The sequence below is a fragment of the Lontra canadensis genome, unplaced genomic scaffold (assembly GCF_010015895.1).
Source record: "Lontra canadensis isolate GAN:19392208 unplaced genomic scaffold, GSC_riverotter_1.0 scaffold43, whole genome shotgun sequence".
Lineage (NCBI taxonomy): Eukaryota > Metazoa > Chordata > Mammalia > Carnivora > Mustelidae > Lontra > Lontra canadensis.
The window spans coordinates 9,744,789-9,769,694 of record NW_022631037.1 but is presented as its reverse complement, the minus strand read 5'-3'; the positions used below and the strand labels follow the sequence as shown (position 1 = coordinate 9,769,694).

The 24,906-nt window shown below is 38.8% G+C and overlaps 1 protein-coding gene and 1 pseudogene across 4 annotated transcripts in view; one reads left to right on the top strand and one right to left on the bottom strand.

Annotated features, from left to right (window-relative positions):
• SPAG9 (sperm associated antigen 9) overlaps positions 1–24,906 on the bottom strand; it is a 138,343-nt gene that overhangs the window by 96,850 nt on the left and 16,587 nt on the right. For all 4 annotated transcript variants that reach the window (XM_032872042.1, XM_032872044.1, XM_032872043.1 and 1 more), the window contains exon 2: positions 6,530–6,650. In XM_032872042.1, the coding sequence (XP_032727933.1) occupies positions 6,530–6,650 (121 nt within the window). The remainder of the gene's footprint in view (positions 1–6,529; positions 6,651–24,906) is intronic.
• LOC116876126 lies at positions 21,778–21,878 on the top strand (annotated as a pseudogene).

The following is a 24,906-nucleotide window of genomic DNA, read 5'->3' as shown; positions in this document are numbered from 1 at the left end:
TAAAAATAAGTTCCAAAAAAAGAAACCCTTATATAAAGTTTATTAAATATACAAATGTTCTTAATATGGCAAAGAAGTCAAGTTGAATGGACTAAAAAAGTAACTTTTTTAAAGTAACTTTCTATATAATGAATTTCACTTTGTAGGTTTTGTTTTGTTTTGTTTTTTTAAAGTAAGCTCTATGTTCAATATGTGGCTTAGACTCACTTTGACCTTGAGATCAAGGGTTGCATATTCTACCAAATGAGCCAGCAAGGTGCCCCTCAATTTTGTCATTTTTTTAAAGTCAAGGAGATATATGAAACTCCTAAGGTTGCTTTATTAAAAATATACTTCCAACTACAATACAAATAATCAGTTTTCTACTTTAATCACTCTAAAAATAATGCAGAAGGGATCACCTATTGACAAGAAAACATTAAAATGGAAAAAGTGGCCTATTGCAATATTATTTAACTTTTCAGAATATTAGTATGTATTGCAATCACAGAGCATGGTAAAGGGGCTGATAAAGCTTTCTATTGACCTGAAGCTATTTTTTTAAAGTGATTTGAAAAACAGTGACAAAAATATTTAGGGCCAACTATTAACTCTGTCTGGTATGACTCTACACCTGGTACCTTAAAAATGGCTTATTTTTCTTCTTTGTTGTGAAAATTCTCAATTGATCAATCACATCATTAACAGACAGACCTTGGTTATAAATAATTCCCCAAATGGAAGTCTGCTCTAATCCCTTTATTCTTTTAAAATTAAAAAATACTACCTCCCTATGCTTTCCACCTAGCAATATGCTAATTCTTATGACCAAGAAATCAGAAGTGTTTTCCTTCCAATAATAATATATGTTTCGAGGTAAAGAATTCAAGGTATTTTATTAAACTAAGATCTTTATAGCAAATTTTAAAAGCAAATGAATGTTTTATGGGGGATGGAAAGAGCAAAAGATCAGAATAAATCTCTACTACAATGTCATCAACTGTCAAAATAATTTTCCCATTTAACTTAAAAAAGAGATTTTCATTCAAAGGTAGGAAGGCCAGATTCAGAGAAGAGCCCTTAAGTAGCTTAAAATCACTGCCATCACCTCCACAATCAAGGGAAAAGTCACCTATTATAAATTCAAAGAGCTTGAGGGAAACAGTTTTCCTAAGAATCAAATAATAAATGGTTCTACATCAGCTCCATGTGCTGATATGTTGCAAATAATGACCCAAATACATGTTATGAAAAACAAAATGAAATACACTACTAAACCACACTTCTCCAATTCTGTTCACATTAAAAATGACCAAACACTATTATAAACCAGAACCACGAAAATACCTATCTTCTTTGCCCTACTTCCTTAAATATATTCTCAGAAAATTATCAAAATACAGAGACATCTATAGGTTTAAAAAAATATTCACTGCAATATGATTCACTACACTGGAAAAAATGTTCAACTAACCAATGAAACTTTTTTCTTTTTTTTAATTTATGTATATTTATTTTTACCTGTTTCATTCCTTCATTCTACAAAGGATTTGAGATGACAGCTTATTAGAACATAATAATTCACTGTATGTGTATAAAATATAGATCAAAAAGAAAACAATTTAAATATGCCAACCAGGTAAGATCCAAACCAGTCCTTACTGGTTTGAAGTAAGTAAGCTGCACTTCTAAATTAGTTCTGAGTTTCAAGTAGCCAAGGTAAAAAAACAAAGTGGCCATTAAGTAATTCTCACTAGAATAAAGGAGAAAACACACGCCAGAGAAAACAAGAATTGATAATAGATGGCATTAGCTTCTGGATGATGGGTATAGGTAGACATTTAAAATAGTTAAAGATTATACAAGAGAAACAAATAGTGTTAAGGGGAAGATACAAAATTATATGTACACTCTAACTGCAGTGATATAAAAACACGGTATATATGGAAAGGAAGACCAGAAAGTCATACACATCCTTCTCCCCCACAGTGCTGATTTGTTTGACTGCAATGACCATATTATATTCTTCTGTACTACAAACATATTCTCCCCTACCAAGCTAAATGCTAGGCATACAGTAGTATAATATTTTTAACTGTATTAAAATGCCTTTATTTACTTGACTCATTTAAGATAATACCTGGCTTATTAAGATATATACAAAAGAATAATATAAAAAAAATGCCAAACAACATACAAAAGAACAAATATAAAGTATTTTGTGACAAAGAAAGAACCCATTACTGCCACATCATGAATAGCAAGGTTGATTATAGACTCCTTCAATAGTTGTCAAGAACCAACAGGCCTTTCTCAACCCACAACTGTGTTTTTCCACCCCATGTAGGTTTCAGATTCTTTCTTAAGGCTCACAAGATGTTGTTATTGTTACTTCTTGTTAACAAGAAGTGTTATTATTACTCCCAGATATAATATAGCATTTTAAAAAATCCTTTATTCACATTGGGAAAACCAAAAACATATCCTACATAGTTCAAGTTTTGAAAAGAGAGCAACTAGAAATCTCCAAAATCAAATATAACCACAAAACCGTTAACAAAATTTTTATAGACGTAATTTCTCAATATTGTGAAATCATACCACAACCTGATGATTCCAAACTATCAAAAGCTATAATCTATGTCCTTAACTCAGTTCCTATTTCTTGACGTTTCCTTGCTTCTCAAATAGCAAGTAACTACAACCAAAATTTCCCCTTTTAACACAGGAAGTTGTCTTCAAAGTGGAACTTGGACTTTTACTGTGGCTACTTTTTAAAGAGGATATGTGCCCTAAAACAGATCATTAGAATTGACAGACAGTCTTCAAAATTAAAGACTCTAACATACAAATATAAAAACAGAAATTGGACAAGATACTGTTATCACACTGCACTCAAAAAATGTCACTAAACAGAAGAAACTGCACCGATCCTCTCTATTATAAATGTCATTATCAGTAATTTCTATGGCCTTCAAGAAGTGTTTATTTAAAAATAGAAGTTAGGAAAACTAAAAAACATTCAAAACATTTTAAAAGTTTAAGACAATGAAAATAAAAATAGATGTCACATTACAGTAACAAAAAGTCATGATACACTTTTAAAAAAAACTGATGAATAGTCTGATATTCTGTTGCTTATCATATAAAAAAGAATTCACATACTCTGACACACACCTATTTACATTTGTTTTCATCTTTTAAAAAAACATATTCCCAGTCCTGGTTTCCTGAAACGATAAGACATTGGTGATACTTAAAGATTACCTCTTACTTCTACCTTTTTTAAAAATAAGGAGCTTTGACTCATATTAAGGGATTTAAGGGAGGGAAAAGTAAGGTTAAATGAAAAAAGAGTCAAACATTTCTCCCCCACCCACATTTTTTTCAGGTATTTAAATATGGTAAGTGAAGACTTGGAAGAAAATTTTAATTTCATATTAAATTTCAAATTTTAGATTTCATATTATACCCAGTTCAGGCTTAAAGAAAAACAGAAGGAAGAGAGAGAAAAACAATTAGATGGAAGAGAGAAAAAGACTCCAAGGTATCAAAGGAAAAGGATTTATTAATCCAAAGCATTAATAAAAGACTTATTATAGTCTCAGCTCATAGTCCAAGAGATTTAGTGTTATGAATTTTGTGCATCTGAATGGTCAATTTTGACTGACCATGGTTTTAAGTTTTTTAACTGTTATTTAGACACCAAGATTTATTTCAAAATTGGATGGCAAACTTCCAGGGGGGAGAAATTCTTGGTGGGATATTATATTAATAACAAAAGTGAAGTTTTCAGATTAAATTTAGCTCAAAGATTAGATATCTACCTAATTTCCTCATCACTTGCTTAGAGAATTAGAAATCATTTTTAAATGATACCTTATTTTTAAAAATTAAGTTAAGATGGAAAACACTAGTAATCAGTACTTCTGAGAGAGAAATGAGAGGATAGATACCTCAGAGCATAACAATTCCAAAAAGCTGAATATGACTCACTAGTCTGGGTAACAAATCTTAATTAAAAGCCTACTTTATTTTGTTTACATTTACCAGAAAAGAACAGGAAGCAGGTTTTTAAAATTTTAATAATGAAAGGGATAAACTGTATATGGAAAAAAATTAGTAATTCATTCCATTTAGAGACTTTTGTGAAAAAAGTAGCAGTATCTCCTTTGAAATATTTATTTATTTATTTATTTATTTATTTATTTAAGAGAGAGACAACACAAGCAGGGATGGGGCAGAAGGAGCTAGAAAATCTCAAGCAAACTCCATGCTGAGTGTGGAGCCCAACTCGGCCTTGATCTCATGCCCCTGAAATCATGACTTGAGCCAAAATTAAAGAGTCAGACACTCAGGGGCTCCTGGGTGGCTCTGTCAATTAAGCATCTGCCTTCAGCTCAGGTCATGATCAGGATCAAGATCCACATAGGGCTCCCTGCTCAGGAGGAACTCTGCTTCTCCCTCTGCTCCTCACCCAGCTCGTGTTCTCTCACTCTGTCTCTCTCTCAAATAAATCTTTTTAAAAATCTTAAAAAAAAAAAAAAAAAAAAGGAGTCAGACACTTAACCAACTGAGCCACCCAAGGTGCCCTAGAAGTATCTCCTTTGAATGTCAGACAGATGGTTTCAGGTAATTCATCCTATAATATCTCCCTTATCATTAAAACAGATTACTTAATGTATAAAAGGAGTCCATACAAGAAGTTCCCTTCTAAGTTAAAAGAAAATGTCCTTATCCAGAACTTGGTACTCTTTGGGAATCAAGAGGAAAATACAATAAAATAAAACAATGAGGTTGGTTCTGTCCACTCTGCCTTTAGTGTCTGGTTCTAAAATACAATATAATCTCTGATATGAAAACACAATCAAGTTAGAATTAAAACAGTATCTCCAATAGCTCTTTTTCTTCTTCTCTGAGTAGAGAATGCTCAACTCTTGAAATGTACCAAAAGTTAGCAACTGCCACAAGACTGTTTCTCTAGAAACAGTGGTACTCAGAGCAGTGTGACTCTAGTAATATATTTGTTAGTGTTTGGACTGTGGGGTCCATTGTCCAGCTCTCTAAGACCCTAAATTTCTATGGTAGAGTCACAGAAGTCATTCGATATATTCAATGTGAACAAAGGAAGTACTCTAGGTACTCCTACAAGGTATCTAGGTATCTACAAGTCTAAAAGTACAAAGACATGATACACGGCTCATTTTGTCTCACTTCTGTTACCAAAAGTGGCTTCTGTTACCAAACATCCACTGGTTCCCTTCCATGACATTTGCTTAAAGGCATGTGAGATTTCCTTGAATTCTATAATGCTCGAATTCCAGGTTCCCAATGATTTGAGGTTTAGCTCTATTAGGCCATTCCAGAGTACTAGAGGGAGCAGTCAGTTACCACACTCCAAGCCAGGTAATGAGTAAAGGTTATCCACCATGAATTCCTATCTTTAACAGCAGGTGTCACTATGCAGCCTTAATGGTTCATGTAGGAAGCCAGCTGGTCATCTACTGCTCCCGAGATTCTGGAAGTTTACAGCGCTGAAAGGGAAAACTTGAAGGGCTCTCTACCTGCCCAAAGCAAACATGAAAACAGGCCATGAAGTTTCTCCCCATTTCTTTTTCTAATTTTGACTTAATTAGGTCTAATTCATAAGCCAAAAAGAGAAATCACCCTTGGAGTCTGAAACAATAGTTATTTTTAAGTCAAGAATACAATGAAATTATATTAAAAACAAAATAATTCTGAAAAATGATATTCTGTTCCCCTACACTCCCTCAGTTTTTCACTAGAAAAGAATGAAAAAGAGAATTCAGTATTTTTTTTTTTTAAGTAAACTCTGTGCCCAATGTAGGGCTTAAACTCACAAACCCGATATCAAGAATCACATGCTCTACCAACTGAGCCACCCAGGTGTTCCTAGAATTCGGTAATTTTTTTTTAAACGTACTTCAGAGCTAGAGTTTTTGTTACATTTGTAAATTTCAAAGCAATATGGAAAGCAATGGAACTTAGTGTAGTGGATCAAAATGAGAAGAAATGATGCACATGCACACACCCCAGAATCCTGCATAATGGATATGGCATAATGTTAACTGCAAAGGCTGAGAGCTAAATTGAAGAAGGGAGTCTTTTTTTTTTTTTTTAAGATTTTTTTTTTTACTTATTTATTTGTTGGGGGGTGGCGGCAAACAAGTAGGGGGAGGGAGAAGCAGGCTCCCTATAGCACAGGAGTTAGATGCAGGGCTCCAATCCAGGACTCTGGGACCATGACCCAAGCCAAAGGCATACGCCAAACCCACTGAGCTACCCAGGCGTCCCTGAAGAAGAGAGTCTTCAACGTATCTCTTATTTAGTTACTTCTGCAGACATCAGAAACACATGAAGATGTGAGCAAAAAAGAACTGAACCTAGCTTCCAGGTCTTACTCTTCAGTCTGGGATGATGACAATTCCAAGCACATATTTGGAAGCCCAGTCAAATATCAAGATGAGTCACTGTGCTATTAGAGCCCACTCTTTAATGTGTACTTATGACGAGAAGTGTTTTTACTTACTCTGGTCAGCATAGTTTTTTGCTTTGAGTTCAAGTTGTCTTGTTTGAGATTCTAAAGATTCCACTCGGGTCTGTAAATCCTTTTTTTCCTGTTCTTGGGAGTCTTCAAATTCAATGAATTTCTAACAGAAAAGAAAAGTATTATGTTCATTAGAAAAATGAAAATTTTTTAGCATTATCAACTCCTGTGTTTCCTGGTATTAAGAATGACAATTAGGCATTAAGTACTTGGAAAGATTTAAGAATCAGGAACTTACGCTGATTTTCTTTTTTCTTTATAAAACCTTCCAAATACAGAAGGAAAAACATGACCAAATAGTTTATGAAGTGATTCCACTTCATGTAACAGGCATTCCAAAGAAAATACATGCATCCTACTCCAAAATATGAATCCTTTAACTAGCTTATTTGCATATTCATGAGTTGAAGACAGTTTTCAGTGTCTTCACAGTGTCAGACACAGAACAACATATGAAGAACTAAAGGGTGACATGACAATCAATATTAGTTCAACAATTATTTGGTTAATAAACAATCTCTTATACTACCTGAACTATGGAATTTAAATTTCTTTTCTTTTTTTTTTTTAAAGATTTATTTATTTATTTGACAGAGATCACAAGTAGGCAGAGAAGCAGGCAGAGAGAGAGAGAAGAGGAAGCAGGCTCCCTGCGGAGCAGAGAGCCCCATGTGGGGCTCGATCCCAGGACCCTGGGATCATGACCTGAGCCGAAGGCAGAGGCTTTAACCCAATGAGCCACCCAGGCGCCCCTGAATTTAAATTTCTAAGAAAAAGAGCAGTTACTAGAAAGAACTCCACCAAATTTAATTTATTAAAACTGTTCTTGTCAAGATGATTATTTCTTTTTAAAGATTTTTATTTATTTGACAGACAGAGATCACAAGCAGCAGAGGCAGGCAGAGAGAGGAAGGGAAGCAGGCTCCCCGCTGAGCAGAGAGCCTGATGCAGGCCTCAATTCCAGAACCCTGGGATCAGGGTCAAAGGCAGAGGCTTTAACCCACTGAGCCACTCAGGCGCCCCTGTCAAGATGATTATTATTAGGGGCACCTGGGTGGCTCAGTGGGTTAAAGCCTCTGCCTTCTGCTCAGGTCATGGTTCCAGGGTCCTGGGCTCGAGCCCCACATTGGGCTCTCTGCTCAGCGGCGAGCCTGCTTCCCTTCCTCTCTCTCTCTCTCTGCCTGCCTCTCTGCCTACTTGTGATCTTTGTCAAATAAATAATAAATAAAAATTTTTTTAAAAAGATGATTATTATTAAATATGATCATTAAGTCTCAGTCCTCTCCTTAACTGTTCTATCAGCATCATCTGACATCTGATCACTCACTCCTTAAAATGATTTTTTTTTTTAAAGATTTATATTTATTTGACAGAGATCACAAGTAGGCAGAGAGGCAGGCAGAGAGAGAGAGATAGAGAGAGAGGGAAGCAGGCTCCCTGCTGAGCAGAGAGCCCCATGCGGGGCTCAATCCCTAGGACTCTGGGATCATGACCTGAGCGAAGGCAGAGGCTTTAACCCACTGAGCCACCCAGGCGCCCCAAAATGATTTTTTTTAAATCTGGCTTCCAGGACTTTGTTTTCCTTCTACATTATTGGCTGCTTCTCGGTCTTCTTTGTTGCTTCTTCCTCTTCTCCCCAATTTCTTAACATTCACAAGCTCAGTCCTTGGACAACTTTTTCTCTTCATTATTTACTCTTATTTTCTGGTGATCTCGTCCAGTTTCACAGCTTTAAATAGTAACTATATGCTGACAACCTCCAAATTTCTAGTCCAGCCTCTAGCCTAGACCTGAATTCCAGATCTGTATGTCCAATTGCCTACTAAACAACTTTGTTGATATGAGTATTGAATAAGCATCTTAACCTCCACATGTCAAACTTGTTCCTCCCGTTCTTACCTGGATCATTTATTTACTGTGGTCAGTTACACACACTCTAAGAATTTAGCAGGCTTAAGCTGCAGATGGACATCTTTTTTCCAACATATGGAATGAACACGCCTGATAAATAAAGCCAATATAAAGGAAAACAAAGAGAAAGGAAGAAGAAAATCCTAATTAAGATTTTTTTTTTTTTTTGACAGAGATCACAAGTAGGCAGAGAGGCAGGCAGAGAAAGAGGGAAGCAGGCTCCCCGCCGAGCAGAGAGCCCAATGCAGGCCTCGATCCCAGGACCCTGAGATCATGACCAGAGCCAAAGGCAGAGGCTCAACCCACTGAGCCACCCAGGCGCCCTGAAAATCCTAATTAAAGGTACTATTTGAGTCCTAGACTCAGTTGTTTTTACAACCAGCATTTTGGAGTTGTTTTTATTTTTTTTTTACATAAATCGATATATTCCTATTTTATATAAGCTTGAGATGGTTTCTATCACAAGTGACTGAAAGCATCCTAATACAATCATCTACTTTTCTTAAGAGCCATTTGGTTTCCTTTTATTATTAGATAATGTCCTCCTTATCTCTGTAAGATTAAAACCTACAACCTCTGAAACATTGGTTCTTAATCATTCAGGGGTCCACAGGACCATCTGCTAATTTGATGTATCGTGTTTCCCCAGAAAAAAATGCCCTCACCCAACCCAAATTCTGCGTATTTTCCTCAGGGATTCAGAGATCCCTTAAGTTCTTCCACAAACTCCACATTTAGCACCCATGCCCTATACTTTTCTATGAAAACATTCTATATTTGTGAGGCTTCTGGGAAGCATCAAACAGCCACTGTTTACTATTCCAGAATACTAATCTAAAGATAACTGTAAGTAGGAGTAACGGTTATAGTAAATATAAGAAAAGAGGCAAACTGGGGCGACTGAATGGGTCAGTCAGTAGAGCATATGACTCTTGATCTCAGGGTCAGGAGTTCACACCCCAATTTGGGGAAAGAGCCTAGTAAAATTTAAAAAAAAAAAAAAGCCAAAAAAATGGGGCGAGGGGGGGCACTGTGCCCTGGGTGGCTCAGTTGGTGAGCCTGTTTCTTCCTCTCCCTCTGCCCCTCCTCCCTGCTCACATGCTCTCTCTCTCAAATAGTAAAATCTTTTAAAAAATATTGTTTAAGGGGCGCCTGGGAGGCTCATTCGTTGAGTGTCTGCCTTTGGCTCTGGTCATGAACCCAGGATCCTAGGACTGAGCCCCATATCCAGCTCCCTGCTCAGCAGGAAGCCTGCTTCTCCCTCTGCCACTCCCCCTGCTTGTGTTCCCTCTCTGGCTGTGTCTCTCTCTATCAAATAAATAAATAGAATCTTTAAAAAAAATTTTTTAAGCAAGCAAACCTGACAAATCATTCATTCATTCATTCATCCAAAAAATGTCTATTATTTACTATGCACCAGGCACATGAAACAGGACTGTGAATATCATCACACTATCCCTGCCTTCCAAAGGTGTTTTACTAGCTAGAAACTGAATGCAAGCAGCAAATATAAAAGTTATGCTGCAGTGGCATAGTCAGCTGAACAGCCAACTCTTGGTTTTGGCTCAGGTTGTGATCTCAAGGTCATGAGATCTAGCCCAGCATGGGACTCCAAGCTCAGTGCAGAGTCTGCTTGGGACTCTCTGCCCCTCCCCGCTGCACTCTCATACTCTCTTCTCTAAAATAAATAAATCTTTAAAAAAATAAAATAAAAGTTATGTTGAACGGAAAAGCAGCAGCTAGGGGTGCCTGGGTGGCTCAATTGTTAAGTGTCTGCCTTCGGCTCGGGTTATGATCCCTGGGTCCTGGGCCTGAGCCTGCATCTGGCTTCCCGCTCAGTGGGAAGCCTGCTTTTCCCTCTACCACTCCCCTGCTTGTGTTCCTGATGTCGCTCTCTCTCCATCAAATAAATAAATAAAGTCTTAAAAAAAAAAAAAAAAAAAGGAAGACAGACAGACAAAAGAAAAGCAGCAGCTATGTAATAGGATGTTGGTGATGAACTCTGAGTAAATTACTTCAACATTTTGCCAGGGAATATAAAAAAATGTCTAAGAATTAATAAGAAAACGTAATTATTTTTTGGCCTGCTTTGAAAATGATGCTCCCTTGGCTAACTGAACTGCTATATCTGGGTTAAGTAACCGGAAATTTTAGGTTTCTTTTGTGCTATGGATAAAATGTTATTTTATTTATTTATTTATTTATTTATTAAAGATTTTATTATTTTGGGGTGCCTGGGTGGCTCGGTGGGTTAAGCCACTGCCTTTGGCTTGGGTCATGATCCCAGAGTCCTGGGATCAAGCCCCTGATCCGGGTCTCTGCTCACCGGGGAGCCTCCTTCCCCTCTCTGCCTGCCTCTCTGCCTAGTTGTGATCTCTGTCTGTCAAATAAATAAATAAAATCTTTTTTAAAAAACACAACATATAGCAAATGTTTACCAACTAATACTTATAATGATGTGCTACTAAATTTCTAACAAAAACTTTACCACCAACATAATGGTGGTTGCCAGTGGCAGGGGCTGGGGGTAAAGGAAAATGGTAAAAATGGCCAAATGACACAAACTTTGGTTATGAGTAAGCTCTGGGGATATAAAGTACAGCATGGTGACTACAGATAATACCACTATTCTATAATAGTTTTTAAAGTTCCCACCACAAAAATAAAAACTTATTATGTGACATGATGTTAGCTGACCTTATTGTGGTAATCACTTCACAATATGTACATATATCAAATCATTATGTTGTACACTTTAAACTTACACAATGTTATGTAACAATTATTTCTCAATAAAGCTGCAAAAAAACTTTACCACCATTCTGCCTATTCCAAACTCCTGACAGAAGAAACCTCATCATGAGCACACAGCTTTGTGTCTGCTTTGTTTCTAAGCGACCCAGTTTGGCTACAGAAGGGCATGAATAATCCATAAGTTTAGCAGTCACTATACAACTATCTGCTTACTTCATAGGCAAGCAGCACATAGATCTACCTAGAGGATTCATGCTTCAGAACTGTTCACATTTTATAATGACTATGGAGCCTTTATATCTCTATCACCCTAAACCTTAAGTAAATATGGCAAAAGAGCCCCCACCCCCAAATGACGTGACCATTCTTGGACTGGCAGAGCTATTATCTGCAAATGGAAATCTCTTGTTTCTGCAGTCTCCCTTCACAGGAAGGGACTGGCAATAATGAAAATATTCCAAAGCAAATACATAATGCCAGGCCTTTCCTTCAAATTAAAACAGATAAACGTAGAAACTCCAAAACAAACTGCCATCTCTCATAATGGTTTATGTTTTCCTTTCTTATTCTGAACAGTGGATCTTAAATTAAACTTTTGGAATCATGAACTCCTTTGAGAATCTTTCATGAAAATAGATCCTTTCCTAAGGAAGATAAATATATGAAACACAAAACTATGCATTCAAATTCACTGCATCTTCAAGGTCTACAAGAAATCAAGAATGGTTTTCTCCCATTTATAAAAATAGTAAATGTTGATTTCTTTTAAAATAATCTTTTAAAATTCTCTCTGTTCCAAAAATCCCAATTTTAAATGTGTATTACATCTTGGTTTGGAAATGTACAGCTGCCACCCGTTTAAAATGCTAATGACTATTACACAACAAAAGTAAATACTCCTCAGTTCTGCTAAGGCATGTTAACAGATCATAAAAGGGCACTGAAAGCTAGTAGGATAAACACATCTTAAGAGCCTTAAGAGTAATCAATAAAGAGTATAAAATGACTGAAATTTTCTAAATTTGTTACCCCCAAAAAACATCTGTCAAATAAGCTAGTTTTGTGCCATTGTTTTGTGAAATATCCCTGGTAAACATACATAACCTTTAGAATAGAAGTTGCTATAGGACACAGTAGCTCAGGAAATACAACACTGATAAATATGAAAAATTTCAGAAAATGTCCTTGCTCTATGGCAAGTAACAATAATGTAAATGTAGGAAACACAAGAGTTTAAGAAAAAGAGAATTGGAATAGAAATAAAAAAGGTGGCATGAAATTCAAGTAGATGCCAAAAGAGGGCTTGGCAGAAAAAGGTTTAAATTCCTGGTCCTCATAGAAAAGTTGTTTTTTCTGGGTGGGGGTTGGGGATAGAGTACGACGGAGGTTAGGAGAACTGTTTCTTTTTTCTATACCCAACCCTCTCACACTACAGACAAAATAATTAGGGAACAGGTGACATGGGTTATTCTTTTTATTTTTTTAAATTTTTATTTATTTTTTAAATTTCTTTTCAGTATTCCAGAATTCATTGTTTATGCACCACACCCAGTGCTCCATGCAATGTGTGCCCTCCATAATACCCACCACCAGGCTCACTCAAGCCCCCACCCCCCACCCCTCCAAAACCCTCAGGTTGTTTTTCAGAGTCCACGTCTCTCATAGTTCATCTTTCCCTCCAATTTCCCCCAACTCCCTTCTCCTTTCCATCTCCCCATGTCCTCAGTGCTATTCCTTATGCTCCACAAATAAGTGAAACCATATGATAAATGACTCTCTCTGCTTGACTTATTTCACTCAGCATAATCTCCTCCAGTCCCATCCACGTTGATACAAAAGTTGGGTATTCATCCTTTCTGATGGAGGCATAATACTCCATAGTGCGTATGGACCACATCTTATTCCATTTGTCTGTTGAAGGGCATCTTGGTTCTTTCCATAGTTTGGCAACTGTGATGGGTTATTCTTTTTAGATGCTTTCCATTTCTCTTTCCTGCTCAGAGATCCTTGGTGGGTCAGTAGCACATGTGAGTACTGCTGAACCTTATTACTAGTTTTGTATATTACAAACATGACTGGCTCTGGTTTCAAAGTCTTCTTGGGGCACCTGGGTGGCTCGGTCAGTTAAGGGTCCAACTCCTGATTTATCAGCTCAGGGTCCTGGGCTCCACAATCAGCAGGGAGTCTGCTTGAGATTCTCTCTCTCTCCTTCTACCCCTCCCCCATCCCACTTGCTCATACACACTCTCACTCTCTAAAATAACTAAATAAATCTTAAAAAAAAAAAAGAAAGAAACATGTCTACTTTCTACTCCAGCAATTTCAACCTAACACACACACTAATTGAGATAACATAAAAATAGGAACATATCCCATTCTGTCGCTTTTTTTTTTTTTAAGATTTTATTTATTTATTTGACAGACGGAGATCACAAGTAGGCAGAGAGGCAAGCAGAGAGAGATGAGGAAGCAGGCTCCCTACTGAGCAGAGAGCCCGTTGCGGGACTCTATCCCAGGACCCTGGGATCATGTATGACCTGAGCCAAAGACAGAGGCTTTAACCCACTGAGCCACCCAGGCACCCCAACCATTCTGTCACTTTTTTTTTTTTTTTAAGATTTATTTATTTATTTGACAGACAGAAATCACAAGGAGGCAGAGAGGCAGGCAGAGAGAGAAGAGGAAGCAGGCTCCCCGCTGGGCAGAGAGCCCGATGCGGGGCTCGATCCCAGGATCCTGGGATCATGACCTGAGCCTAAGGCAGAGGCTTTAATCCACTGAGCCACCCAGGCGCCCCATTCGGTCACTTTTTAATCAAAGAAAAAAAGGGCCTCTGGGTGGCTCAGTTGTTAAGTGTCTGCCTTTGGCTCGGGTCATGACCCCAGGGTCCTGGAATCAAGCCCCTCAATGGGCTCTGCACTCAGCAGGGAGCCTGTTTCTCTGTGGCCCTATCTCTCTGGTCATTCTCTCTCTCAAATAATAAATAAATCTTTTTAAAAAATAAAGAAAAAAGTCACAATTAAATAAATCCACACACCTATTTTCAATGACTATTCTCCAGATGTTAGGAGTACAGAATAAGGAGTTGGCAGTAAAAAGATATTCATTACAACTATTAAGTAATATTATTTACTCTTAAATAACATACTAAATATAAAACTAAAACTCTTTACCTACCCAACAAATCCAAGCAGTTACTTCATGACAGCCATCAGGAAAAAGGAGTAAACAGTTAACAATATAACACGACAAGTACTATAATGGAAGCAAGTATAAGGAGCAATAGGAACATAGAGAAGTAAGTGACTAAACCTGCTTTTATTTTTTTCTTTAAGATTTTATTTATTTATTTGAGAGAGAGACAGAGACAAAAAGCAGGGGGACGAGAGACAGACAAAAAGCAGGGGGACGAGAGAGAGACAGAGACAAAAAGCAGGGGGACAGAGACAAAAAGCAGGGGGACGAGCAGAGCAGGAAGCCAGACACAGGGCTTGATCCCAGGACCCTGGGATCATGACCTGAGCCAAAGGCAGATACTTAATCAACTGAACCACTCAGGTGCCTCCTAAATCTACTTTTGAAAAGAAAAGCCAAAAGTCAAATTGTTTAGTGAACACATTTCAGCAGTTCAACTTTGTAACAATTATAAATTAACCTATCAAATTTTTCTGGACAATGCCAGCATTTGGGTATTTTTAAAACAAGTAAATTTCTTATTGACAGCAACTAAACAGTGTTCGTAGCATTTTATCACACAGTAGATTCCAATCACTATACTTTTCCGAGTTGTCCTATATGTATGTACCTGTTTTTAATGTTGTCTGTCTTATGTGCTGTTCTTTTAAGTTTGCTACTAAAATACAATAAACTAGCGACTCCTGGGGGTTCGGCTGGTTGAGTGATCGACTCTTGATCTCAGCCCAGGCTTGATCTCAGGATGGTGAGTTCAAACCCCACATTGGGCTCCATGCTGGGCTTGGAGCCTACTTACAAAAAATAATATATTAAACTATTAAAAGAGAAAGAGAGAACAGCCCAGGGCCACCTAGGTGGCTCAGTCAATAAAGAATGTAACTCTTGATGGGGGACTCTTGATGGAGTGGTCAGTTCAAGTCCAGGTTGAGTGTAGAGTGTACATTAATTAAAGAAAAGGAGAGAGAGAACAAGGCCTGAATTTCAGCTGACTATGAAACAGTTTACCTGATGAAGTGGGGTAAAGACATTCCAGGCAGAAATAACAGCACATGCAAAGACAGGCATAAAGACCATGGCATGTCCAGCAAAATACAATTTAGGGTTGAAATTCGAGTAACCCATGTAAAGAATAAACCAAGAGCTAAAGAATAAGTGGAGAATCTCTCCTCTGATTCACAAATGGACTGAGTGGGCAAATAAGATTCCATTCGTCCATCCATCCATCTATCCATCCTCTCAACACACAACTTAAGTTCTTATTGTTCTAAGTATTCTAAGATGCTGGGAAGGTTACAAGACAGCCCTTGTGTCCCTATGTTTCATTGCTTGAAATTAAGCAAAAGAAAACAGGCATTAAACATAGGTGCCTAACAAAAGATGTATTTTTAAAGATCTCACATAATTCAATAGTCACTTAATTTGAGGTTGATGCTGATAGAAGATGGCTGATGTTTCTGTTACTAACCAAGTGACACCAATATGGGATGTAACAGTACAACCTTGGTTTACAATTCAGTCTTGGGTTGTATATGACATAATTCTTTCAAGACTTCTACAATAAGGACTTAACATCTCAAAATCTAAATATGAAATGAGACTTTTAAAAAATCACATAGTGGGATGTCTGGGTGGCTCAGTTGGTTAAGCGGCTGCCTTCAGCTCAGGTCATGATCCCAGCATCCTGGGATCGAGTCTGATTCTGCCTGCCTGTGCTTACTCTCTCTCTCTCTCTCTGGCAAATAAATAAATAAAATCTTAAAAAAAAAAAAAAGTCACATAGTTTGGGGCACCTGGATTGCTCATTCAGTTAAGCATCCGACTCCTGGTTTCAGCACAGGTCATGATCTCACAAACTCTGGATTAGGCTCTCTGACCAGCATGAAAGTCTTCTTCTCCTCTCCTTGTCCTGTACCCCTCTGCTCCTCCTCCCAATCTTGCTTTCTCACACGTGCATGCTCTCTCTCTCAAATAAACAAATTAAAAAAAAATTTTTTTAAATAACATAGCTCAAGTTCACACACAATAATCATGTGTGACACAGGAAATAGTACAAGAGGGATGCCTGGGTGGCTCACTTGATTAAGCAACCGCCTTCAGCTCAGGTCATGAGCTCAGGTCATGAGATCAGGTCATGCCTTCAGGTCAGCTCAGAGTCCTAGGATCAAGTCCTGCACAGGGCTCCCTGCTCAGTGGAGAGCCTGCTTCTTTCTCCCTCTGCCTGCTACTCCCCCTGCTTTGTGTTCACTCTCTCTCTCTGTCTCTCTCTGACAATAAATAAAATCTTGAAAGAAAGAAAGAAAGAGAGAGAGAGTATAAGCTATCAGAAAAGTGTAAAATATGGGGGGACCTGGCTGGCTCAGTCAATAGGGCATGCAATTCTTGATTCTGGGGTCATGAGTTCAAGCCCCACGCTAGGCACAGAGATTACTTTAAAAACAGAGAAAAAAAGAAAAGTGTAAAATAGGGAACTAATGATATGAGAACCTTGAGAAGACATTCCTGAGACATTTAAGCTGAGACCTGAAAAATAAGTGAAAGTTAATCAAGCAAAGACAGACTGAAAGAAACCAAGGACAACCAGAATGGCAAGAGTAGAGAAAAGTGAGAGAGAAGGACACCTGGGTGGCTGTCAGTTAAGCCTCTGATGGTTACCAGAAGGGAGGTGGTTGGGGGTGATGCGGAGAACAAAGGCAAAATAAATACAGATAAAATTAAATTTTCTGGGGTGCCTGGGTGGCTCAGTTGGTTAAGCAGCTGCCTTCGGCTCAGGTCATGATCCCGGAGTCCCAGGACTGAGCCCCACACTGGGCTCCCTGCTTCACGGGGAGTCTGTTTCTCCCTCCACCCCTCACCCCACTTGTGCGCTTTCGCTCGCTCCCTCTCTCAAGTAAATAAATAAAATCTTAAAAAAAAAATTTAACTTTTCTTACAACCTATAGCCCTTTGACAAATACCTGAAGCACACAAAGTATGGCATTCCTTCAGGAAGCCCCAATCTTACATGTTAATGCCTTGCTAGAGGTAAAAGCAACCTTAGTTGGACAATAGCTAGCTAGGCCTCCAGGATCCTGTAAGTCTTCTTTGACATATGAAAATCCTTTTGGAAACTTCCTTTGTCTTCACCTCCCCCAACTCCTAAGTATATAATCAACTGCTTTTCACAATCCCAGTGCAGCTCTTTCTGCCCCTGGGTCCTATCCCCATACTATAATAAAACCACCTTTCTCCACCAAAAATGTTTCAAGAATTCTTTCTTGGCCGCTGGCTCCCAAATCCCACTTCAAATCACATCAGGGGGATGAGTGAAGTAGGTGATGGGGATTAAGGAGCACCCTTGTGATGAGCACTGGGTGATGTATGCAAGTGTTGAATCACTGTACTGTACACCTGAAACTAACACTGTATATTAACTAACTAGAATGTACATAAAAACTTTTAAAAAAGGAGGTAGCTAGGGGTAATATAATAGAATTTATTTTTTAAAAAGATTTTATTTATTTATTTGACAGAGAGAGAGGGATCACAAGTAGGCAGAGAGGCAGGCGGGCGGGGGTGGGGAGGAGCAGGCTGAGAGCCTGATGCAGGACTCGATCCAGGACCCTGGGACCATGATCTGAGCCAAAGGCAGAGGCTTAACCCACTGAGCCACCCAGGCACCCTAGAATTGATTTTTAATATCAGAGGGAGCTACCTGTGAGGTATGCAAGTACACATACACGATATTTATTCCTAAATAAATTATCTCCTTATTTGGAGTGTAACTAGTACAATCCAACTGCAGGTTAGCAATGCGGATCAAAGTCTTTGAAGAATGATGAAAAGTGTTATTTTTTCATACATTCCTTATGGGCTTTAATATAAAACATTACATGTAGCATGATCATAAATTTAAAAACTGGAGGAATAAACAAACAAAAGATTTGGAGGCACATATTAAAATAATGGCGAGGGGTGCCTAGGTGGCTTAATCAGCTAAGCCTCTGCCTTCAGCTCAGGTCATGATCCCAGAGTCCAGGGATTGAGCCCTGCATCCGCCAGCTCCCCGCTCAACTGGGAGTCAGCTTCTTCCTCTCACCCTCTCCACCTCTCGTGCTCTCTCTCAAATAAATAAAATATTAAATAAAATATTTATGGGTGGCTCGGTCGGTCAAGCATCTGTCAGCGGCTCAGGTCACGATCCTGGAGATCCTGGGATGGAGCCCCTCAGAGCCCCTCATCAAGTTCCAGATAGCTCCATGCTCAGCAGGGAGTAGGCTCCTTCCTCCCTCTCCCCCTTGCTCTCTCGGCTTGTACTCTCTGTGTCAAATAAATAAGTAAAATCTTTACACAAAAACTTGAAACAACAACAACAACAACAAAAATCAAGGCAGGAGAACAGCAGTTTTCCAAATTCCAAAAGTACTCAACCCCTGGAAAATTCTGGTTACTCCCCTCCTGCAGAGCAGCAGTTGGTCAAATGTCTCAGGAATGTTGCTGTAGAGCACACACACCCCACCCCCAACCCTGGGTGTCTTTGTCTTTACATCTTCTCTCTTGCCCATCTTTTTTTTTAAAGTGTTGGGTGGGGAGGATTAGAGCCCATGCATGGGCTTTTTTAGCATGTATGATAAAAGATAAACCTCTCTTCACTAAATGCTCCCTTCCCCTCTCACTCACTAATCAGCCAACAACAACATTGACATAACTTCAAACAGTACTCTCCTGGGAGCAACTAGACACTGTTAAAAAAAAAAAATCAGTAAACAATACAGACTTATGTCAGGATCTAAAAAGAATAAGCTTTGTGACGAAGCAAAATGGTTTCAAGTCCAGATGGCTTATAGGGGCTGTTTTGCCCCACTGTTGTGGAGAAAAACAAATGAATACTTTGAAAAGGCAAGCGCCCGAAGTTTAAAAAAAAAAAAAAAAAAAAGTCCCTAAAGACTGTTCCTAATTGGGAGTAAAGATGCAAGAGCCAAAAAAAGAAAAGCCCTTTATTAGTAACTTTGAGTACAGTAGTTGTCTAAAAAATAATACCACCAAATAAAAGGCTGATGACTTACTAATGCTAAGTATCCCCACATTTACTCTGCAGAGTGGGGGAAGGAAAATATTGCATTATATTAAGTAATTAGTATCAAATTCCATTTGATAATACTATCAAATGGAATTTGATAATAATCAGTTCCATTAAATGTATTTTTTTTCAATGTAGTATCTTTTTTTTTTTTTAAGATTTTATTTACTTATTTGACAGAGAGAGAGCCCGAGAGAGGGAACACAAGCAGGGGGAGTGGGAGAGGGAGAGGGAGAAGCAGGCTTCCTGCAGGAGCAGGGAACCCGATGTGGGACTTGATCCCAGGATCCTGGGATTATGTCCTGAGCCAAAAGCAGACCCTTAAATGACTGAGCCACTCAGTTGCCCTCAATGTAATATTTTTAAGAAATGAGAAACCATATATTTTTTAAAGTTTTTTTTTTTAATAAAGCTAACTCTTTTTTTTTTTTAAAGATTCTATTCATTTATTTGACAGAGAGAGATCACAAGTAGACAGAGAGGCAGGCAGAGAGAGAGCGGGAAGCAGGCTCCCCGCAGAGCAGGTAGCCCAATGAGGGGCTGGATCCCAGGACCCTGAGACCATGACCTGAGCCAAAGGCAGAGGCTTAACCCACTGAGCCACCCAGGCACTCCTTTAAAGTTTTTTTTTTTTAAGTTTTTAATTATTTAAGTTATCGCTACACCCATGGTGGGGCTCAAAATCATGATCCCAAGATCAAAAGTCGCATGCTCTTCCAACTGAGCCAGCCAGAAACCCAAGAAGATAGACTATATTAAACAATACCCAAAGGATATGATTTCCCCCTCCAATCCAAAATTTGGAAAATTTTCAAATAAAAATGGTCCAGTTTCTTCAAAACCCAAGAGCAGGAGGGAGAAAATGGAGAGCTGTTAGAGATCAAGAGAAACTTAAGAAACATTAACCAACGTAAATTTGTGAACCATCGTATTTGATCCTGATTAAGACAACCAACTAAGAGTGCTTGGCTGGCTCAGTCTCAGTCAGTAGAGCATGGAGCTCTTGATCTCCGGGGGGGTCATGAGTTCAAGCCCCATTCTGGGCACAGAGCTTACTTAAAAACAAACAAACAAAAAAACAAAAAAACACGGGGCATACAGGTGGCCCAGTTGGTTGCACTAGTAAAAGTTGTTAACATCCCTAATACATCCCCAGTGCCATCCCAGAGCAGCCCGGTGGCCCTCCTGCCTACCCACACAGAAGACAGGAAATATGTTTTCTGAATAAACTCAGTAAGAGATTCTACTTTTTTAAAGATCTAATTCATTCATTTGAGAGAGAGAGCCAGCATGTGAGCCCAAGTGCAGAGGGGAGGGGCAAAGAGAGGAGGAGACATCCCACTGAGCAGGGACCCTCCCCCACTAGGGCCTCAATTCCAAGGCCCTGAGATCACGACCTGAGTGGAAGGCAGGCATTTAACGACTGAGTCACCCACCCAGGTACCCCTCAGTAAGAGAGATTCTAGACAAGGGAATACCACTAACAAGTAAGTGCCGAATGAAAAGAAATGAACTAAGTGAAAATCTATATACCAAGCAGCAACAATGATAGCCCCCTTTCTGTTCTGGCCCTCACCCAGATTCTCATAATGACTAGGCTTATCTACCACTCCACTCCCCATGACATTATCTTTCCTTGGCAAAACTCAAATGCCTCTGAGCAAAAAGACCATGGGATACTGAAATCTGGGTTCCCAATTGGCAATGAATGGCTTCCAGGCACACAAAGCTTCTGGCCCTCCTTTTTTTGGTGCCTCATGCTTAAAACATGAAGGGATAATTAAGGGTTATCAGGCACTTGAAGCTCCAACCTGAAAGAGAAAGACCAAAACTACCAGAAAAAAAATGGGACTGAGAAAACAGACAAAACAGGAACAAATGAAAACTATAATTAATATACTCAAAGACCAAAGAAAAGTCATTACATCCATGAAACCAGAACAGTATGCTATTTTTAGAAAAAGGTTGGGGTAGGGGAAGAACAAGAAGGAAGAGCTCATAGAAATTATAAAAGTATGAGCTGAAGAATATAGCACTTATCCTATCTTTCCTGTACAAACTATACCTTAGGGTAATCAAACGGTTGATGAGGGAGAAGTTCTCTTTTATAAGAAAATTAGGTAAAAAAAAGCTGAAGGAATAACTAAATTAGAAGAGCACCATTTCCCAATTCTTAATGAAATAATACAGACTCTCCAGTCACCATTCAGATTTCGCTGGCTGTCTCCTAAATGTTCATAGCCAGGATGCAAACAAAGTCCCTATGTTGCATTTGGATGATACATCTCTTAGGTCTAATTAAAGTACAGATTCCATGTTAGCTTCAGCAGCACATATACTAAAATTAGAACACACAGAGACTAGCATGGCCCCTGCACAAGGATAACAGAAATTTGTGAGGCATTCCATATTTTTATGTTTACTGTACTGGAATTAAAAATTCTTAAAAATAAAATAATTATGTAAAGGTTCCCCAGTCCTTTTCCCCCAAAGATCTGTTATAGTGGGGGCGCCTGGGTGGCTCAGTGGGTTAAGCCGCTGCCTTCGGCTCAGGTCATGATCTCAGGGTCCTGGAATCGAGTCCCACATCGGGCTCTCTGCTCAGCAGGGAGCCTGCTTCCCTTCTTCTCTCTCTGCCTGCCTCTCTGCCTACTTGTGATCTCTGTCAAATAAATAAATAAAATTAAAAAAAAAAAGATCTGTTATAGTGATCATATAAGGGAATACTATAAAGCCACTGTAAAGAATAATTTAGATTTATCCAAACAGACACAGGTTGCTGCCAGTTATGAGTGGAAACTGAACAGGCAATTCACAGAAAAGGCAAGCAGATCATCAATAAATGTAAGAAATAGCTTAACCACAGTGTGAGCTGAGAAAAGCAAATTAAAAGGCTGTTTCACAAATGTCAGATTAAAAACTAAAACCAAAAAGTCTGAGAGTGTCAAGTGTTGCCAAGACACAGGGCCAGGGGCCTGGGTGGCTCAGTCAGTTAAGCATCTGACTTCAGCTCAAGTCAAGATCTCAGGGTCCTGGGATTGAGCTCATGGGTTGGGCTCCCACTCAGGGGAATGTCTGTTTCTTTCTCTCCCTCAGCTGGTCCCCCCCCCTTCCCTCCTTCAGAGGGTGACTCTATGTCTAAAATAAATAAATAAATCTTTTCTTTAAAAAAGTGAGGTTTCTCTAATAGGCAGGATTCTAGAAGGATTTCTATAATGCTTTGGTTCTGTTTTGTTTATCACAAACAGCATGTGTTTTATTAACAGGAAAAGTAATGGGGCACCCGGATGGCTCAGTGGGTTAAGCCTCTGCCTTCGGCTCAAGTCATGATCTCGGGATCCTGGGATCGAGTCCCACATCTGGCTCTCTGCCACCCAGGAAGCCTGCCCCCCCCGCCCCCGCCTGCCCTCTGCCTACTTGTGATCTGTCAAATAAATAAATAAAATCTTAAAAAAAAACAGAAACAAACAGGAAAAGCAAGTAAATTAAAAAAAAACTTTTAGATAAAATAACCAAATAAGTATGACACATGTAAATTTTACTCACACACACAAAAAGAATTTTACTCACTGCCCAAACTGTCATCCGTAATTGTATAAATGGAATCGAACATGACCATTTATTCCACATGAGCTACACTATTCTTACCTCTGTATATTTCATATTCCTTTTAGTCCTTGTGACTGACTACCACAGCACACAGAGAACATTGATTTTCTACTATCTTACCTCAAAAAACAAGAATAAACCGAAACTCATTGGCCTAGGAAAGAGGCTATCAACCAGGAATTGATTACCACACTGATAAAACCTGAATAGGTGTAGCAGACATGCCAAGTAATGCTTTACCTATGTGTCACAATTTTGTGCTTCTGTAGGTAGGTGATCAATATTTTATACTTCTGACTTTAATTTATAGGTCTTAAAGCTTGACACTGTGGTTTATTTCAAAACTTGACTCCATTATAAAAATATATTTCTATTACTAAGAAAAATCAGAAAATATTATCCTGAAAAGTATATAGTATTGAAACTCTAAAAATTATCTACAAAGAAAAAAACAGTGATGGGCACCCGGGTGGCTCAGTAAGTTAAGTATCTGACTTCAGTTCAGGTTATGATACCAGGATCCTGGGATTAGACCTCACTGCTGGGCTTCTCTTGGGGAGTCTGATTCTCCCTTCCCTTCTCTCTGCCCCTCCCTCCACTCATGTCCGCCTGCGCGTGCGCGAACTCTCTCGGTCTCTCTCAAATAAATAAATAAAAGCCTTAAAAAAAAACAGTGGATAATCTTTTCAGTTGTTTTCTGGGTTTTGTTTTTTAACGTTGTTGGGAATTTTCAAACATGCATAATGGAGAAGAGAACAGTATAATAAACTTCTACATAACATCACCTAATTTCAATAATTATCAGCACATGGCCTGTTTTGTCTGTATTCTTCCTCTTCCTCCAACAAACCTCAGCATCATAACAATCACTGCAAATACTTTAGTATGAATTAAAGATACATTTTATTGCTTTGATTGAACATCATCAATGGCTTCCTACTAGAACACAAGTGTAGACTTCTCAATTCTACCTTAGACCCCATAAGGCCTGAGTGAGCAGCTCCTCCATGATTTTCCTACCTCAACCCCTCCCTTTCCTCTATGCTGGCTGACTCCTAATTTTAAATTGTTTCCTACCTTAGAGCCTCATTTCCTTTGTCTATAACACGCTCCTTTGATGGTCTCCTCCTCATCCTTCATTTCATAACTAAAATGTTTTATGTCCTGTGGCCTTCCCTGACCACCCTACCAAAGAGGGGATATGGTTATTATTTTCACTTTTCACATATGGTTTTAATTATTCGGAGCATACATATGCCTTTTTTTTTTTTTTTTTAATTTATTTGACAGAGAGATCACAAGTAGGCAGAGAGGCAGGCGGTGGGGGGGGGGAGCAGGCTCCCTGCTGAGCAGAGAGCCGGATGTGGGGCTCGATCCCAGGACCCTGGGACCATGACCTGAGCCGAAGGCAGAGGCTTAACCCACTGAGCCACCCAGGTGCCCCCACATATGCCTTTTTTAAGAATTAATTTTATACTATTCAAACTTTAGTTATAAAATTAGACTTGTGTCTTATTTCCAGATGTTACACACACACACACACACACACACACACACACACACTGACCTAAAAATACATCTGAACAGAACTGGCTTATCTGAATAGTTACAAAAAAAGAACTTGACAAAATTCAGCATCTCCTCATAATGAAAACACTCTACAAAGAAGGAATAGAAAGGAACTCCTTCAAAAAGCATCTACAAAACCCCACAACTACATCGTATTCCATGGGTAAAGACTGAATGCTTTCCCCATAAGATCAGAAACAAGACAAAAATTTTACTCCTGCCAGTTCTACTCCATATTGTACCAGAAGGTTATAGTTAGGGTAAA